General features: G+C 37.7%; 1 protein-coding gene across 2 annotated transcripts in view; it reads left to right on the forward strand.

Moving 5' to 3' along the window:
- The first annotated feature begins 579 nt into the window (after positions 1-579).
- The window catches only part of e (nonribosomal peptide synthetase ebony), a 61,234-nt gene continuing 41,459 nt past the window's right edge, over positions 580-20,354 (forward strand). Inside the window, exon 1 of one of the 2 annotated variants that reach the window (XM_071584677.1) lies at positions 580-1,128. Coding sequence is in view for 1 of the 2 variants with exons in the window: in XM_071584676.1 (XP_071440777.1) it covers positions 1,246-1,256 (11 nt within the window). In the remaining variant the exon portion in view is untranslated. Of the gene's footprint in view, positions 1,129-1,170; positions 1,257-20,354 lie in introns of those variants that run through there. The other variant, XM_071584676.1, reaches the window with a different exon arrangement.

The following is a 20,354-nucleotide window of genomic DNA, read 5'->3' on the forward strand; positions in this document are numbered from 1 at the left end:
CACAATGCCAAATGAATGATGTTATGAACAAACAATCATTCTTTTCGCATAACATTTACCTCCCTAGTCCTTAGGTCCTCTGCGTAACGGCCCCATCCACTTTAAGAGCACCTCTACTATCAGGCTCTCGTCACGCTAGACCTCCCCGCCTACCAAAATACATTCCACTCGTCATTTCCCCCTTCGCTCTCCACCACTCGTAATCGGGGTATTCGCCACTTCCCCTAAAAGTTCCCCTCCAACTCCCTCACAACATCGTCCTCACACCGCCCCACCTCAGCCTCCTGCCCTGAAACCCGCCACCCTTGCCCACACCAAGAGCGAGTTCGTCCTCTACCGACCACTGCCGTCGACTGACTGACTGAGGTCTCGACTCCCCCCACTCTAGCCAGCGCCGTATGTCCTGCTCCTTCCCGCGTTCTCTCCGACGCCCCCTTCCCGCCCACCCCACCTCCCCATACACTCCTCAGACTGGCGGCGTTCACTCCCTCCTCCCCAAAAACCCCTTCCCTGCACACAAACGCGCACCGGTGCTATACACACAAGCGCATAATGCGCGTGTATAAAAGCCGCAGTTAGCGCCCGCCTTCCAGGAGTCTTTTTCCTATTGGTAGTCCAGCAACAAGGGACCCATTCGGCCGACTGACCAATTCTTTTCTCTCTCGGCCTCTCTCTCCCGTCACTGTCCCTGAAAAAGCGCCGTCGAACGCCACACAGAAAAGAAAGGATTGGGCGCCTTCCGGAGAACTTACACTTAACTTTGGGGCCGCTCGAAATATTAATTTCCCACCGATTGGAAGAAGGAATTCTGGTGCTGCAGCAGCCCCAGTCCGAAATACGTTCTTGTGATAGGATTTTAAGGGTCTAAACCAGCCGGTTTCTTAGGAAATAGTGGGGAGAAAGAAACATACTTGCCAGCAGCGAATGAATCCAGCCCGAAGAGAGAGGACTCCAGGCCGCGAAAGGGAGAGAGCAGTGGAGAGGGGAGGCCTTTGTCATCTTCGGTTATTCAATCGAGAACACTTTTCCGCGAGGGATTGAACTACGCCGTCTTCCTCAATTCGACCGCAGACCCTCTCACATTAGAGTGAGGATCCAGTGGGGGAGAAGGAAACCTCCGATCAGAAGGTAAGTGACCAGTGAAGTGGTTGCGTTCGGGCCCGTCCCTTGGTGGTTTCGCGAAGGGTGCCGAAGATCATTTTAAGGTGGTGTCGTGAAGGGAAAAGAGTGGACATTTCGGCTTCCATGTCGGGAATGTAAGTGTTTTATTTTATCAACACTCCTCCATTCCTTCCCCATCAATCCTCCATGGAAAGTGCAGTTCGCAAGTGTCGTCATACATCCTCTTTTCTGTGGATATGTGGTGTACTCTCGTTCTATAAGTGTGCCGGTTGATCATTTTAACTTTCGTTTCAAACCTCCTTACAGGCAAGGGCTAACGGGTTATCAGTAAATTAAAGTGCAGTTACGGTTTAATTTCTCTTGCAATAATTTTCAAGCTTTGTAGACTCGAGTAATGCCAGTAGAAGGCGTCGTTATTTCAAATAAAGTTTCTTCCCGCTCTCTAACTAACGGATCATCACTAAATTAAGATGCCGTTACGGCATATTTTTTCTTAAAAGTCTTGCATTATGTCTAAGTTGTGAAGTCCTGAGTAATGCAGTGGAAGGCGTCGATACTTAAAATAAAGTTTCTTCCCGCTCTCTAGCGCTGTCCCCAACGTTTTTTTTTTCTAATGTCGGATTTACTTCACCTTTGTATTTCAAGCCGATCACTATGAAAGTCGGCCAGCGGCTGAATTTGATAATTATGAGAATTTTAAAAGTATTATTAAATTTTTATTCCCGCTTTTTCAATTTTAATGTGATAACCCTTAAACTGACCAGGCTATTATGTTTCACGGGACGAGTTCATCAGTCTCATATGTATTTACCACCCTGTCTAATCTCGCGTCCGATCGCCACGCGAGGAACAAGGCAATTGTTTGTTATGCCGTGCTCACAGTGCTTCAGTCATCCTAGTTTGATACTGCTTGTCATTAAAATTTTATTTAATCGTCTTGAAATTATTTTTAATGCTTCGATGATCTTCGTACAGCTAAACGTAAGTGCCTACCAAGAAGGCAGAAAATACGAGCGATGCTGTAATTGTGTATTGTCATTATTACCAAATAATGGTCGTGCATCAAAACTCGGTCATTGAGTTGTGAACGTAGAGCACTTAGACCCGTCACGCGCATGAACATTACGCAATGCCGAATCTTGGCGGACTATCCAAAGAAGTGGCGGGGGAATTTCGTACATGCAGCCCCATTTTTTAAATTGATCCGAATAATGCTTTTTATATCAAACCAGTGTTTTTGGGACTATTCTGAGGGACAATTTTTAGGTAACGTGGCGCTAAGACTATCACCGTAAAAATCAGCATATACTCGCTAGCATCTAATTTTATTATAGTATATTACTACCTAAGAGTCTCAAGACTCACTGTTAAATATGTTCTTTCGTTAAAAAGATTATGCAAAACGCTTGGAAGGAGCCTTCTCACATATATTTAATGATTAGTGAGGGGTTTTCAATGTCCATTGTCTCTATTGAACGGTCAAGATTTATTTTATTTTTAAATAGGGTCTTATATTCGTGAGAAACAGGTTTTGTTTCGGACAAGGGGTGCCGAACGGGTAATTTTTATATTTCAATTTTCCTCTGGAACGGGCTCTTAATGCAACTAGTCGACTTCATCTTTCAATTCAGATTTGTGCAATTGTTAACTTTTGTTCTTGGCTCCTGCCCTGGGCAACGGCTCATCATTTTCCTTCCGACTGTGCCCAGGGCCCGCTGGCGAAGGAAAGCAAACGAAGAGGCGAACTCATGTTCATTAAATGAATTTGAGCCGAGAACAATATTTAGGCACTTTCATGCGAGAAGATGCAGACTTTTCACTCTTCCATTGCCTTCTTTCACATAGCAAATGTCGTTACAGGTTGAAAGCTATCGAATAGAATATTTGATCTGTATTATCTTGTTCTCTCATAATGTTTCCGTAATCTCTGTAGTGTGTCAAAATTTCAATTTACACAGAAGGTCGGGAGGGATGGAAATAACGTCGCAGTCGAGCGTCAGTTGTTTTATTCAAACAATAAAATTTTCCAAATCAGGGGATTGGCAATCCTAATAGTTTCTTCTAAACCTTCGGCACCTCCATGTGCACCGTGAAGAATCCAAATTCACCTACTATGGAAGTTTCTATGCCAAAGAGAAGTAAGGCTCAATCGGCAAGTAGGTAGCTTTAAAGCTTTAGAGTGCACTCATGGACGACAATTAAGGGGAAGGGTTAATATGTCAGTCGGCGATTTACTGCTAGTCCATCCCGTCCTCGGATAAAATGTACTTCTGCTGCTTACTATTAGAAATGAAATATTTCGTCTTACAATTAAAGTGATATCACGGCGTGCTTAACGTGCCATGATCAAGGCCTATTTGATTCTATAATTTATTCAGATTCGACATAGTTCATTGAAAAATCACTCCATTAATTACATGCGGTGCAATCGATGTGGCAATGATTCTCAATTCTTTCTGAAGGAGCTTTTATAGCGCTAATTTTGAACGCTACCTTAATTTATGGATCTGAAAACGATTACAAAAAAGGGCACATCGACACTTATCGCCGTACAATAGGAGTTAGCAAATCACTCGCTCTTAAGTAATGTGTCCAACCGCCATTTAAAAAGCATCTATTCGCCCGTCTAGTAAATACCCCCGACAGTTGCTCTCCTCGATAATCGTGACTAAGAAAACACGCTTAGTACCGCGGGTTGAAACTTAGTGTTAACGGACTTTGGACGATTGTATTTCCAACTGCATTTGTATTTCACCGATTCCATTCTCACTCGCGGATGCTGCTTTTAACCGACTTGCAGACTTTCGGCGAAGGCCCGTGATGGAATCTTTGGGGACGTCACATGCGCGTCTACCAGCGAGGTCACGAGTTTAAATGCCATCGTTGCATTTAGACAACAGGCTGTTTTGTTTCTTTGAAGTTACCATGTGATTTTAAGCGAATAATCTTGCTTTTCTGAAGTGAATAAATATAATTTTGTAGTTAAATAAAACTTTTAAACCTCGGATATTATTTAGGTTTTTATTAATCAAGTTAGATATAATTTTAAGACAGTCTCTGAATTAATGAGAAGGCAAATAATCCACATAAATGACCGTCAAAATATTATATTTTATAGTTCCAGTGACATTTTACAGTGTGCGTTTCGGAATGAAGGCATGCATGAACAAATATTCCCGCTCTTTATTGACTTTAATGGAATGTATGACCCTACTTTGTAAACTCACTACTTCAATTTTTAGTGAGCTATTTGTTTCACTTTTTTCATTGATGTTTCTCACTCTAATGCGGTCATATTTACCCATATTTTTCATTGTGTGATTTTCTTAGTGCTATATTCACCAAGTTATAGTCACGATAAATTTAAATAACAAACGTTAAATGTGGTTATTATATTTAAATTCGTTCACATATAATGATGCATTCCTGACGACGCCCAATGCCCAATGTAAGGTCTTTTGATGATATCATGTTAAAAGTCTGGTGGCGCTGAAAGCTGACGTTGGAGGTCAGGTATTTAAGGGTGGAAGGGATTTGTCGAGTTGAGAGTTGGTTTCCCTATTTTCAACTATAATCACGACAAAGTGATAAGCCTATGAATAGTAGCATTCATGTTTGGAGCGGAAAGGAATCGAAAATTGTACAGTTTTATATCCGCAAATGTTAAAAAAGTTCTTTTATATTTTAAGAAAGTGTAAATTTGTCCTAAAATGCAAAATTTACGTCGGTTATAACTACAACGATAATGATGCAAATTGAATTTTAACAATCATTTATTCCTCAAACTTTTATCAAATAGCATTGATGTCAGATATAGCAACATTATTGTTGTAACAGTTTTTATGCCGATGAAACTAGTCATCTAACCACTTCGTTATTTTTTTCATTTATTTCAAACCCTAGTCGCCTATTATCAATTTCACAAGTGGTACTTCAGTGACATCTTTCTCATAATCCTAAATTAGAAATCTACTTCTGTGGTAAACCAGATGCCATCTTATCGACTTTTGATGTGATCTAATTTAGATTTAAAAGTTTTGGAGCTCCCAGAAAACCGGTAAGATTATTTATATGGTGCAGAAAATAGAAATTTTTAATTCCACTGCCCATACAATCTGCTTTCATTTATGCCGTCCCTTATGCTTCTATTTCCCGCCTTCTTCTCCTCCTACTCTACTCTACATTTCGTCATGAATTCTCCTCTTTGCAAATTTCTTCTTTTATTACAGTAGTTCGTTCCGTGATTTTATTTTCAACGAATAAAATCAAATTATGCAATAATTAATCCTGCTGTAATGTATGTCCTTATGGTTTTGAAGATGATTTCATAACACCTTCAGATACAAAGGAGTCGCCAGAAAGATGAAAGAAGGGAAAAAAAAGAGATTCCCAGGGAGACTAGGGGAGAAAAACTGATCGTTAACAATCGATTGTCAGTTGGGTTTGTTCTTTAAATGTCTTCAATATTTATCACTCCTTAAGAGTAGCAATTGAAAGAAAATTGAACTTATTAAGTAAAGGAATGAGTTTATAGTTACTTCACCCACCACATCGGTTTGAATAAAAAATTAGCTAATGCGATTTTGTGTACAATAATTATTAGATTATGCAATAAAAGGAGAATTATATTAAGAATTAGTAGAAAAAAATATTGGTCACATGAAACCTATGTATAATAAGAAGCCTGTCTTCGCTCCGCGAAAAGTAGAATCACAATTTTTAGTTTTTGATATTCATCTGATGATAAAATACTAAAACCTATTACTGAACGCTTGGATATTTTATTTTTTTTAATAAGCACCTTCAGTCACGAAGATTTAGGTAGAGACGTGGAGCTAACTTCGGAGGAGTGAGCTCAGTTTTGGAGGTTTAAATTGTTAACACCAACTAACTGTCAAGGATTGTACTCCTAGCTTTTGAAAAATTTTCAATTCAACATACGCTAACGGCAGCATGACTAGATATTAAGAGTATTCTTGCGTAATCATTCAAGTGATCCATCCGTAATTCCCCTCAACGCAAGGAAAACTTCACTTCGTTTGAGGGATGAGAATTAGGACAAATAAGAGGCCAAGCGAGTACGAATTCGGGTGCAAACAAAAGAGACAACGTTACAGAACGACAGAAAATCGAGTATATAGTATATTTTCAAAATTACATTATTTTTATTTAATATGCATTTTAATTAGCAAATAAATCAGAGGATTGCACAAGATTTTATTGAAAATATTGAGGAAAGGAACTGTTTCAACTTAATTTCCTTTTTAAGAAATGCATTTTCTTAAAGATAAATAAATCACTTAATTATTACACTGGGTAGTGCTTTCATAAAAGTTTGTTACCCGCCGCTATTGAATAGTTTGAAATTTCAGCAAACTTATAAATGTGCACATCGATATTGCCTATGGTTGTAAAGGGGGAATACTCCTTCATTGCATTATACGTTAAGAGGATAAAAAGGAAAGAGAACCGCTCCTGAGTATGACTGCCGGAGGAAGTTGCGGGCGGTGACCTTGGATTAACTGACTGATTCAGAGGTGAATGCGACTGAAAAGTTTCGAGAGTTGAAAAATCGCACATATTGCAGGTACTAGATTATTCTTAACCGTAAAAGTACCGAGAAAGGGCATATGGCGAAAAATTAATCTGATTACTTCAAAGAAACAGGTTATCCCCCTTATCAAGTCCTAGAGCCACTCCTGAACGCGAGAACAGTTGTGATTGATCTTTAGTTTCTTTCCAGTGGAAATTGAAAAAATGAAGAAAATACTTAAAATCGATTTTTCACAATAAGCCAAATTTACATTGTGGTGAAACGGCAGAAAGAAATGGAGGTGTCAGAGAGAAGAGCATTAGTTGACTTAATGAATAGATACGAATGATGGCGTGATATCAACCGATCGAACTATTTATGACGACCTCATCGCTGCATTACTATTCTTCTGAATAGGGATTACCGATGACGTTACGCAGTCTCCTAGCAAAGCCAAACGCAAACTGCTTCCTCGTAAATTCCAAGAAAAAGAATCTACGAAACCGCTTCCTTTTCATTTCACTCTTTAAGTAATTTTGCTTGGTGACATTATTTAACTTAGCTTCCTTGTTCAACTTCATTTCCCGCGGAGATTTTTCCATCTCGCCATCTAGTATTCATTGAACTACTTGAAAGATGGTGACATCTAAGTATCCTTCCATCCACTGGCATATTACTATTATAGGGATTAGTTCCACCCATATTTATTCCACCTTTCCTGTATATCTTTCGGCTGCATTGATTTATTTACCTAGGTCTATTATATCATAATCCAAATAGTTTTCTTCACTGTATTCTATTAATCATTCATATATTGCACGCACTCGTCCCAATATCTAAAATGTCACCCTGCTATTACCGATTTTTCGTTTCCTTTGCTCCATAGGTTTCTCGCATCAGTTTATCGTCACCTTTTCGAAGTTCTCCCCAAACTCCTATTGAATGTATTCAATTTTAACTTCCCAATCCACTCTCTTGTAATCCATTCTTTATCATTTTCCTAATATTTGTCGCTCCAATTTGCTTTCTCTGTCGTTCTTTCCATCCCAAATCTGAAGATCATAAAACATTTCCTCTTTATTTCCTCTCCTCTTACTCGCTCGAATTTTTTAACCCGTAAATTTTAATATTATTTCTATTTTACTAAAATCGCTTGAACAATGTAGCTTTGAAAATTCATTTGCCCTGCAATTTTGTAACTGTAGGTGGCATTTTGCAATCACATCATGAATCTGACCCAAATCATTCCCTGGGATAGGGCTCATTAGCGGTGTTCCTTAATCTACGTTTTATCACATTCTCACCAAAAATAGCATGTTTCCCCTTGTGCATCAGTTTAAGCAAAACAAATAATACCATAGGGTTAGGGGCAAGAAGAAGGTACATATCAAAACAAAATGGTGACAACTGCATGCACTGTAACGGGTGACGTTGAAAGAGTGAGATACAAGAAACAGTCGAAGCAGAGAGGTTCAGGAAATATTTTATGATCATCTTTCTATATAAAAGTGGGGGTCTGCTAAAAAAAAGAAAACGCTGGGAATCAGAGAGGCGGAATATAGGAGACATTTATTGCGAGGAGTACGAAAAGGAAAATAAAGTTGAAAATAAGTGACACGATTGTCAGAGCGGAAATAGTCATTGCTGCATGTACAAAGTTACTCCCGTTATCAATCTGCGATAAGCGAGACCAGAGGCACACAATGACACTGTGAACGTTTGTGTGTGTATGTACATATATATACGGGTAGGCAAAATTGAAGGAAAGATCCTGCGAGGAAGGTCAATTACATAGGGCAAATTAAGAAAGACGTAAAACAGGGAATCTAGCAGAGGGTGAGGGAATTAACACTAAATAGGGAAGAATGGAGGAATGAAGTAAACCAATCTTAGGGTGGAAATGCTGATGATGTACGTGTATGTATATGTATGCATGTGTATGTATGTATGTATATATGTATGTGTATATGTGTGTATATATATATATTATATATATATATATATAATATATATATATTTTAAATATATATATATATATATATTTTATATATATATAATATATATTATAAATATATATATATATTTTATATATATATATATATTATACATATATATATATTTTTTTTTTCATATGTGTGCTATTATAAAAATATTCCTAATTTATTTTGAGAAATTTTCTCAATGAAGTTCAAAAACTTTAAAAATATCTGTAGCTAATTAGCAGGGATATTAGAATGTGCTTGCGTTGATTCAGGTTATCATTTTTTGGTGAAAAAACTGCATTATAAAAGAAGTGATCACCATATGCATTAACAAGGTTTGCTGCTCGCAACTATGAAAGCTAATTTCGCCAGCCGATGGTCTGGCCGGTCATTTAGAAAAATTTATTTTTTCAAAACCTTTCATAATTTCTGTGCGCCTTAAAAAGTTAGAGAATGAACATTTTCCATTTGTAACAACTAGAAGTGCTTTTGCCAGTACCCAATTTTAGGAAAGCAGTTGTCAATTCAAAGGAAATCTCGACATCTCTAACCTGGTCCACTACCCCGTAAAACGATGATAGTATTCGAATTGATGATAATTTTAATAGCAATTGATCCATGAACCACTAAACCTTGAGCCGTAGAATGTTTAACAGGTCACTAGAAATAGAAATTCGAAATGTGTCCCGTGACGTTTCTGCTGAGACGGAATCACTAAATTCGAACCACTTATCGCCATAAATAGCCTATCCGTTTACTCTTTCGATTAAATTAATTTGTATTTCAGCCCTAAGATTTATTAGTTTTACGGAAATTTTTTGCTTCCTATGGGTAAATAAGCATTGCGGTCGCTGAAGCTAAAAGAGGAATAGTGTGTACAGAAGAATTTCACGCATCAATTCTCGTCGCGTGCGCTCGCCGCAGAGATGAAAAGAGAGCGGTCCAGAAACCAGCTCTCTCTGCAAGCAAGGTCGCCGACCCATGCCTCTCGAATGCATACGCGCCATAATACTACGTAAAAAAACCCCGCCTGAGTTTGGGCCGCCAAATGTCCTTCATCTGCTCCGCCGCGCGGAAACGAGTTGTGACTCAAGGGTTTTCTCTTGTTAATAACTTCGGGGCATAGTGAGCATCCGGGCCAACTGTCGTGGGTTTCAGTTCAAATTAGTGACGGTTACGACACTTTTGGAAAGTCAACCGGTAGGAAATCTGAAATGTGCAGCGCAGAGCACGGTCACGTTTCACCCCAAAAATAAATAGGTGAGAGACACTTCCACCATTTTCGGCCATTCCTCCCGAACGCCACTGAATCATTCCATTGGAAATCAGAATTCGAGAAGGGTGGCATTGCGAGTTGGAGTTAACTGGATAGCAAGTAGGCCCACTTTGCCTAGGGCACCGTCAGGAATGGGAGGTGGGGACCAAGAGGTTATTTGAAGTGCTCGGCGAACGATTCATTATTGCACTTATCTGATTGTCAGTTAGATGTATGCTATGTTCACTCACAGCTTGGAATGAAAAGAATACGCTCTAACACCCTCGGAGTCTTCTTCCATAGTTCCGCAATTCCTTGCCCACGCTTCAGTAAGAAGATAGAAAAATAACCTTGGGAAAAGCGATAAGGAAAAATGGCTACATTTTAAAGTTTAACTACCCCAAGAAAGGGAATTAATGACAAACTATAATATAAGCCATAGTTGTATTATTAAAGCATGCTAAATTCATTCCTTGACTCGCTATAGTTAATCTATGACATAATTCTATACCATTAACACCATTTAACAAAAGCTTTAAATGGAATTCAATGTAACGTAAAACAACTGTTATGTTACAGTATTTTTTTGCACCTCTTTTATTTTCTACTTAAAAATATGAGCGCCTGTATAACAATGTATTAGAGTGATATTTGAGAAGAATATCCATACTACGAATTATCCATTTATTTGGGTTCTTAGCCTAAAAATGGTATAAGGCTTACGCCGGTCTTTCAGTAGATTCGAAATACACACATACTCCAACATACAAAAAGACGTCTTTCGTATTTCTTATATAGTATGATAGCATCTGGGCATATAGTTATTGGTTTTTAAATATCTACCAAGCAGCTACCGGTCTCTCTTTAAGTGCGCCCGTCCCAACTCAAGGTGTGGGGCAATTGCCTCCGAAGGACTGCAACGGGATGGAACGTCTCAGATTCAGCGTAGAAAGTTTATTATTGAAGTATAACATGGGCGAGGGCACTTTCCATGTGCCGAGATCCACATTGGAGGTCCTTCGAATTCATAGACTGTACACTTTGTTCCAGAATGTTGTCAATCCGTAGATAATCTATCTATATATATATAAAGGAGAGTGTTTGTTTGTATGTATGTAATTTGTTTACTTTTTTGCTGTCATAGAAACAGAATTTTTCCAACTATGCCAGCAGGATAATTTTGCAAGAACACTATTGTATTCATAAAGGAGAGTGTTTGTTTGTATGTATGTAATTTGTTTACTTTTTTGCTGTCATAGAAACAGCATTTTTCCAACCATGCCAGCAGGATAATTTTGCAAGAACACTATTGTATTCAGAATTTCCGAGATATTATACGTGGAATACATCAAGGAAAGTCTTTTGTAGAAGCAAAATGGGCAACTTTGATCCTGAGAATAATATTTATTCATGTGACGCATTGGACCGAGTCTACACAGTCCATCCTAACAACGCCGAATGTTATTTTTTAAGAATGCTTCTACATACCATTAGAGGACCTCGCTCATTTGGAGAATTAAGAACGGTAAACGGAGAAATATGTGAGACATTCAGAGAAGCTTGCCAGAATTTAGGGTTGCTAGAAGGAGATCAACACTGGGATGACTCATTGCGAGAGGCCAGTTTTATTTCTCTTCCAGGACAAATCCGAATTTTGTTTGCCATCATAATAACCTCCTGTAATCCATCTAACCCAAAAACAATATGGGAAAAATATAAAGAATCAATGAGTGAGGATATACTGGCTAAAGTTCGAAGTGAAAATCCTACATTGGATATTACGTTTAACTCCGACATTTTTAATAAAACTTTGATTATTTTGGAGGAAAAGTGTATCACCATGGTTAACAAGACTTTAGTGGTACTCGGTCTTTTTGCACCTGTAAAAGATCAACAGGGTGTATTTTATCCAGATTATATACGTGAAACTAGCTACAATGTCTTAGACTTAGAAGCATACATCGCGGATAAAAAGCCACTTCTTAATGAAGATCAGAAATTCGCGTACGATACAATAATGGATCAAGTAGATAAACAAGAAGGAGGTATCATTTTTCTTGATGCTGCTGGTGGCACGGGAAAAACATTTTTAATTAATTTAGTTCTCGCTGAAATCAGGGTTCATGGAGAAATTGCTCTAGCCGTTGCATCTTCAGGTATTGCAGCGACATTAATGGAAGGAGGAAGAACAGCCCACTCTGCCCTTAAGTTGCCACATAATATTTCCCGACAAGAAAAATCCCACATGTCATATAAATAAAACAAGCGGCCAGGCACAAGTTCTTATAGAATGTAAATTGATAGTATGGGATGAGTGTACGATGGCTCATAAAAAATCTCTTGAGGCCCTCAACGCAACACTTCAAGATCTTAGAGGAAACTGCAGTTTAATGGGAGGAGCTCTGGTACTCCTGTGGGGAGACTTCCGTCAAACTCTGCCTGTCATTCCAAAATCGACTTCAGCCGATGAAATTTATGCCTGTTTAAAACATTCTGTTCTATGGAATCATGTCCAAGAAATTAGCCTTAAACAAAACATGCGAATCCTCTTAAGAGATGGGAGTGCTCAAAATTTTGCAAATAAACTTTTGGAGATTGGAGAAGATAGATTAGTTATTGAAGCATCTGGTATGATAAAATTGTCATCAAATTTCTGTGTATCGGTGAAAACTGTCCGCGGCACGATACAAGCAGTCTATCCTAACGTTAATCAAAATTATAAAAATTTAGAATGGTTGCGAGAAAGAGCCATTCTTGCTCCTAAGAACGATGATGTTGATGAAATTAACAAGGAGATACTAACCATGCTGCCAGGAGACGTGATTGAATATAAATCGGTTGATACCGTAGTGGATGCTGACGAAGCCGTCAATTATCCAACGGAATTCCTAAATTCACTTGATCCAGCTGGATTGCCACAACATCGCCTTATACTTAAAGTAGGATCTCCAATCATTTTATTGCGAAATTTAGATCCACCAAAACTCTGCAATGGGACACGATTGTGTGTGACAAAATTAATGAAAAATATAATCCAGGCAGTCATTTTAACTGGAAAAGGTGAAATAATTTTTATTCCACGGATACCTCTAATCCCAACTGATCTTCCCTTCAACTTTAAAAGATTACAGTTTCCAGTCCGGCTAGCTTTTTCAATTACCATTGATAAATCACAGGGACAGTCTTTAAAGTTTTGTGGTGTTGATCTAAGATCGCCATGTTTTAGCCATGGGCAACTTTATGTTGCTTGCTCCAGAGTAGGTTCGCCTAAAAATTTATATATTCTTTCTCCTGGATATTAAACAAAAAATGTAGTTTATAAACAGGTGTTAAATAAAAAATATTCTAAAATTTGTATGAAGTAGCGTATTATTGTACTTTATAATTTGTTGTTTTTATTTATGTAGTATATTTATATTATTGTTTCTCCCTAACCCGTGCAAAGCCGGGTATTCAGCTAGTAATGTCAATAAAGACAGTCATTATAATACCAACGGTCAAAGTTGGGAAACGGTCTTGCTGATCAAAAGAAAATGTTTGCAAGGAGCCAGCTGTTCAAGATATACTCTTTTGATTGGTTTCATTTACAAATAGTGATCTCATAAATGACTGTCCGACTTCGACCTTTCGCACTTCTCCAATCTTCGGGTATTTACATGTTTCCGTGAACCAACGTTGCATCATCTCATTCATGTTCCAAAGAAAAACTACTTTAAGGTCAGAACCTTACAAAACGTTGGGAAAAGGGTACACATTTATTTTTGAATCGCAAAAACTAACTTTTGATTCCCACTCGGTCAGGTTAGTCTCGTCATTAATGCAGATTGTACCCCTAAAGCCTTCGTTTTTTGAGCCTCGCTTCGGGCATGGGTATTGAGAAAACCAGCGAAGACCTTGTAAAACCCAACTGAACCAGTGAAAGTTTACGGGTGCCAGTGGGTGAACTTACCAACACTTGCATTAAAAAAGACATTATAATGACATATAAAAGAACTGCGAAAATTTGTATGCAATTGTGGATGAAACCAATTGATAAATTAGAGGTAAAATTAAGTACTTCCTCCTTGAAGTCGTGTTTTGACCATTACTGTTCGTCGCAACGAGCCTCAGAGTCTCTTAACTAGTTAAAATAAATCTAATCCGGTTGAATAAGTGGGAACTTCATAATATTGTACCGCTCCGATATATTCTGTACAGTTCTATAAACACCACAAACTAGTTTATTCGTTTTGGCTTTCGTGTCGTGTGACGCATGATAATGATATCGAAAGAATAGGTAATATTTGGACCCGTCTCTCGAGTTCCTCATTAACTAAAGCGATCGAAATGAAAACTGGAGTTGCGAGACCGTATGTTACTTAGCCCTCTTAAAAAATGGCTGAGACTTCCGAAATTCTTGAATTAATTTATCTACGGAGAATTTTTTATTCCTCCATAACCTCGTTTCGCGCCAACCCTCACTTCCTTGCGGCGGCCGGCGAGCCGCGATGCGAAGGCCTCTAGTGCGTCAATTGTACGATGCGCCAAGGGGCGTCGGCGCAAGAAAAAAGGCGGGACTTTTTTTAATGTTCACAGGAAGGAGCCAATCTCCTTCATTTACTTCACCTCAGCATACACTGCAAGGCCAATAAGGTGCTTTCGTGTGGGCGGGAGAAAGGAAAGCAGTTAACAACCTCTCTGGGAAGCGCTTGTCTAATGTTGGTGTGATTTCTCATTCGATCCTCCAATTTGATGTAAAACCGGAAGCGAGTCAACCCCGCTGTTCAGAACGATACTTTGCAATAGTTGTTACGATCTGCATTAAAAACTTGACGTTAATTCTTCCTGCTTTCGCAACAAAAATAGTTGACATGAGGATGAGGGTATCGACATCCGAATTTTTCATGCACACGAAAGTGCATGAAAACCGCGTCATGCAAACGACATTTCTCAGGGTGGTTTAAAGTGAAATGTGGAGGAAAAAGTTACTAACAACCCAAGCGAGCTTTTTACATTGCAAAAATCATTCGCTAGGACCGAGAGTCATAAAAGATAATGTTTAAATGGGAAATAAGAGAGACTATTTCTTAAGCGTTGCATAAAAGTCAAAGGTCACCTTAAAATCACATAACGTAATATTACGCATGTAAACGACTGCTATTTTTATCGCTGTTACTGTCTGTTTGCATACAAAACGATATTTTACCAAATAGCTCGCAGCTGTTCTGTCGGTAATACACCAACCAGACAACCCAAATGTTACCGGTTACATTCCTAGCTCGGCAATGGGATTCTTCGCTGTCCTGCGAGTAAAGGGAGCTCTTTGGGTTATCGCATAGCCTAAGCTATAGCAGCATTCAAAATCATAATATGAGTACTAAGTACGTATATTTTACTGTTAGATAGTTCTCCCAATTTTTGAAGCAACAGGTTAATTTCGGTTTTACCTGCTGAAACAAGTGAGATTGAATTGGTGTCGGATGGTCGCGTGAAGCGCTTGAATTTGGTCATTTTCGGCATTAACAAAGGAGGGAATTATTATTGAAGAAAAGAATCGTGGCGAAGAGGAAAGATTGATTAAAAATCGGAAACAGAATAGTTAAATGAAATATGCCAAGGGTTAACGTCTCGTCAATGGTATACTGTTGAACTTGAGGTAAGATGCCTAAATACTAGCCACAATTCAATTTAATATCCCTGTTTTTGGGCAATTTCCGTTTTTTTCCAAAATCTCTCGTCGGCTTAAATTGAATAAAATGGACTAAATTACTAGCAATAAGTCTTAGGAAAAATTATCTGGTAGTTTCTCCCATACTTTATCAATGGCTAAATTTCCTATTCATAATTCACTTTACTCTAAAACCGAAAGGAAAACTTGTTAGGTTGTCAGTGCAAAAAAATGGCTTTGTTATGGATTGCACATTATGGAAAAAATTATATTCAAAATTTCTGGAATTAACTCCCTTGCCATTAAACAACTTTGATATCAATCGAAATAATAGATCAAAGCTTTTTATTCTGTAACTATGCGATTTTTATGCTTCTAAAAACTGTGAAAATTATCACCCAAGCTATTCATGTTGATTTTAAAACAGAAATGATGGTCAGCGAATTGAATATTTATTTACCAATTGGTTTCAATCAATATTATTACAACATAAATATAAAACCTCGCAACGCATGCTTTTATCATGTGAAAATTAGATTCCTGAAATTTTGGACGACTTCCAGTCTATAAAAATTTCTCGACTTCCTCCACTTCCTTTATTACGAGTAAAAAAAAATGTTGAATGGTAATTCAGGCATATTTGATTCAATAAAATGCCATGAACCATCTCCCCCAACATAGCGCTATGGTGTTTTAAATATTGCCACTAATACTTCTGATGCGGCATTAATTAATACCTTTGTATTTACCAGCATCGTGCGTAGTATTGAATTAATTACACAACCGATTTCATCGGGCCTACGCAAAGCTATAGGTGACGTGAATCGTGTGATATTACCTCGTATATATGATTTAAATAGATAGATTGAACTTTAAGATAAGATTTATACGCATTTGAGTTTTTGGTGATTCATGCAAAAGGAATACTTGTATTTATCACCGCCTCCCAACTTCTTTAATTTCAGAAGTACTGTTGATTGTGTTGGATAGGCTGATGTGTGGTTAATCAATGTGCACATTTAAGGTGCTATCAAATTTCAAATTACTTTTACGTAGATACAACAACTATGCCATTCACCAATAAATATTGCGAAAAAATCGACCTTAGGGAAAAGAAGAAAATCGCTTAAGGTAAGTTTTTTAATTTTCAATGTTGAAAATCAAACATAATTTAGTTTGACGCCTTCACGTTTGATACCACCGTGATTCATCATAATGCTATTTTAAGTATTTAGGTTACTGTACGTCTAGATTTCCGAAAAACAGCTTTAAAATGGAAGTGAAATGATGGTCATAGCACGGCTAATTGTAGAGAGGTCTTATGAAAATAAACAATTGCGAGGAATATAATACGAGATGTGAATCGGAAATTGGAAGAATAATATCCATTATTCAAATAGAATTCAGCCACAAAAATATTTAACCTTCTAGGAATCGAGTATTTCATTTAAATTAACTTCCATAGTAGCAATATTATTGCGAGGAAATGAAGTAATTAATATTTACTCGTAGATAATAAAGTTTTAAAAATTTGAGCTTAAATTTTGATGAAAAAATGATGGCAGTCTGTTCACAAATGTCATGCATAATTAAGTATTAGGACTTCAACTTTCTGTACTCTTCATTGAGTTTATTTAAATCCTATCGAGTTCTCCACTGGGCAAGTGCCTCCATTGCTGCCGCAACAATGGCACATATTCCAAGGCCTGATAGGATTTCACCCAACAGGTACGCCTCGAAAGTACAAGATCTTCCATCTTTATTTAGCTTGTCAATCAACGTGCAGTAATCTTTAAGATTTCTTACTCATGGAATATGTTCTAAATAGAAAATTATTTACAAACGCGAAACTAGGCAATTTACATAAGCACGCCCTTCATTTGAGGCATTGTGTTAGCATTGATACCAATGGTTGTAGCGTGATGACAGGCTAGCTAAATAGTGCTGTATCTTTATTTTTTAACGTTATTAGCAAGTGCCATTGATTTTTTAAATTAAAATGACACTGCATTTATCAATTACAATATTTTGATTACAAATTTGTCATTAGTTTTAATTAGAACTAAGAAATTGTAAAAATCGCTCAACTCGGTGCCGACCACAAAGATGAGAAAAGAAAGTACGATATAAGAATTTTAAACGGGAACACGTGCCTTTGATAGCAGAGTACACCCTTTTTGCGCATTAGCCATTATTGTAATAACGATAAAATTGAATCTATCATACAATTCACTCCTATGAGAAACGAAGCCTTGCTTACATGATATTAAATTTACCCCGTTAATCGCATAAAATCTGTCATTGAATCCATGATAGCACATTCAGTTCCTCCCTCCACTGACAACGGGAACCTCTTAGGGAACAATGCGGTCAGTACATAACTTTCTTTTATTTTTCATTCAGCTGAGCATAAAAAAGTACGTAAAATAATTCACAAGACCTGATTTGGCATTCAAAGTTTTCGAAAAATATCGTTTTTATTACTTCGTACTTTTACATATGAGACTAAATAAATTTAACATAGCTCAATAAAATATTAAAATGATTGATTAGTGGAATCAAAAGAAAACTACATTTGATGTTTCAACACTGATGCACAAGTAATATACGTTCGATATGTATATCAGAAGTTGCATTAGCACCTTATTTTGAAATTGTTACAACCTGCCACCTTTCTTCCATGTATAAGTAAAATTACCAATTAAAAACAAATCCACTGAATAAATAAACTAGGTCTTTTTTCAGGCACAAAAAATTGTGGGAAAAACTACCAATTTTTTTTGTTCAGGGATCATGAATTTTCACAAAGTAGAGCCTCAAACCATCAAATTCTTTAAAAACAAATTTCATTCATGAGCCCTATTTAGGAGACTGGGGTGTCCTCTCGGCCATTATTGTCAAGCGTTGTTCTTCGAGATACAGTTTTCGAGACTGAGACACACTGAGACACCTTTCACATTTCTTCACTACCTGTGATCATGACGCCCAGCCCACGCAAAACGAAAAAGTACGCGGAATTTTGCTTCGAAGGACGCACAAGAAACAGACGTCTATTCATTCACATTGTCCTTCCAAATGGTTGTCTTCAAAATGGAGTTTTCTCTCTCTCTCTCTCCCTAAAATTTCGTTTCATCTTATTTCATTTTGTACCCAAAAGTCTTCCCCGGCCCGAGTCAGCCTCGGGGCTTTCACATTCCTCTTCGCCCTCTTTCCAAAAACGAAACGAGCTCGTTTCTCTTTCGCTACATTTCTCTCGAACCAGTTTTCTCCTCGTCCGCAAATATTTTGCCACCTTCCTGAACGCAACCCTTCCAGTGATTAGCTATTTCGAAGGAGACGTCGCCGGCCACGACATTTATCGCCCGTCCCAGCCAAACCACAAAGGAACGGGCTACTAACCACCACGACCTCCTAACCATCAATGCCATATTTTCCCGTGGGGCCAAACACCGCCGGAATGTTTTTCAACCTTCTCCTCTTCTATCCTTAAATGGATGATATTTGATTTGATTGAAAACTGTGGTGCAATTTAATGCAATTGCTAGATTAAGGTAGTTGTTTCCATTCAACACCTTAACTCTCAATTTTCCTCCTTTTGAATAAAACAAAATAGGATGATGAAGGTGAATGGCTCCTCTAGGTACTACCCGAGAGAGGCAGTCATTATTTTGACCCGTAAATTTTGTTGTCATAAGAAAAGCAATATTCAAAAAAATGTTGCCCATCCTAACCTGTAACTTATTTTGTGTTACTGAGGCATTATGATTTTCTAATTCTCGTAAATTATTCCAAAGAGTGCGCATGACTTTAAAGTAGTTTCATTTACGAACCTGATCCCATTATAGCAAATTGAAGCGATAACTCTACATATATTTTCATGTCTTGCCATTCCACTTTTTGTCTTCTACTGCATTAACTCAGTTGAGTGTTCTCCCTTACCCGACCTTCAGAAGCTCATCTATTGGACTCCCAGATTCATTTTATACTTATATCTATGCGCCCAATCGATCAAGTTGAAATTATTAGACGATAAGAAACAAAATCTGTATCGTGATAAAATAAAAAAACCGATAACCGTCATCAATTTGCTCTCTTTTCCTGATGTCACTAAATTTATTTCCTCTGTCTATTCAACTCTTCGCTTTGATCATATAATTACTACACAAACAGCTGGTACATAACTCTTCCCATTTCACAGCACAAACTCTGCCTACAAGCGCGAAGTCAGGTGGCGTGTTCCCGTCATGCTTGTCATTTCACAATTGTGTTTTATGATGCGAAAATACTACCTAACCGTCTGCTTACTGAATTTCCATTTACCGTTTCCTATTTCACAGCCATATCTTCTGTCTGGAAAGACGACGCTAGCGGTAATTTATCCGAGTATCGAGAACTCAAGTTCATTATCACAGTCATCGACGCGTTATGAGTTCCTTCTCGAATGGCAAACAAAGCGAAAAAAATAAACGTTATTCACTTCAAAGCCAAAGGTCTAGTTGTCCGGGGACTTGCATTTTAATTCTAATAACGTGGCGTAAAATGTATTATTGAAAAGATAACAAGACAAAGTTTTGTATTCTAAGTATTATCCTAGAATCCAACTAAAGCTACGCCTTCTTGATTTCTAATTACGAAAAAGTCATCTAAAATAGAAAAAAAATTGCAAATTTATCGTGTTATAGAAGAATTATGATACTTATTTGAATTATGATTATTCTCTCCTTTCGCCACTGCGCCCTTGGAGGGAGATTGTTTCCCGGAATTCACAGTTTGTTTCTCTTGTTTTGTCACATTGACCTCATAGGACTCAATCTC

Source organism: Hetaerina americana, unplaced genomic scaffold, assembly GCF_022747635.1.
Source record: "Hetaerina americana unplaced genomic scaffold, ioHetAmer1.1.p SCAF_2, whole genome shotgun sequence".
In the NCBI taxonomy this organism is placed as follows: Eukaryota; Metazoa; Arthropoda; class Insecta; order Odonata; family Calopterygidae; genus Hetaerina; species Hetaerina americana.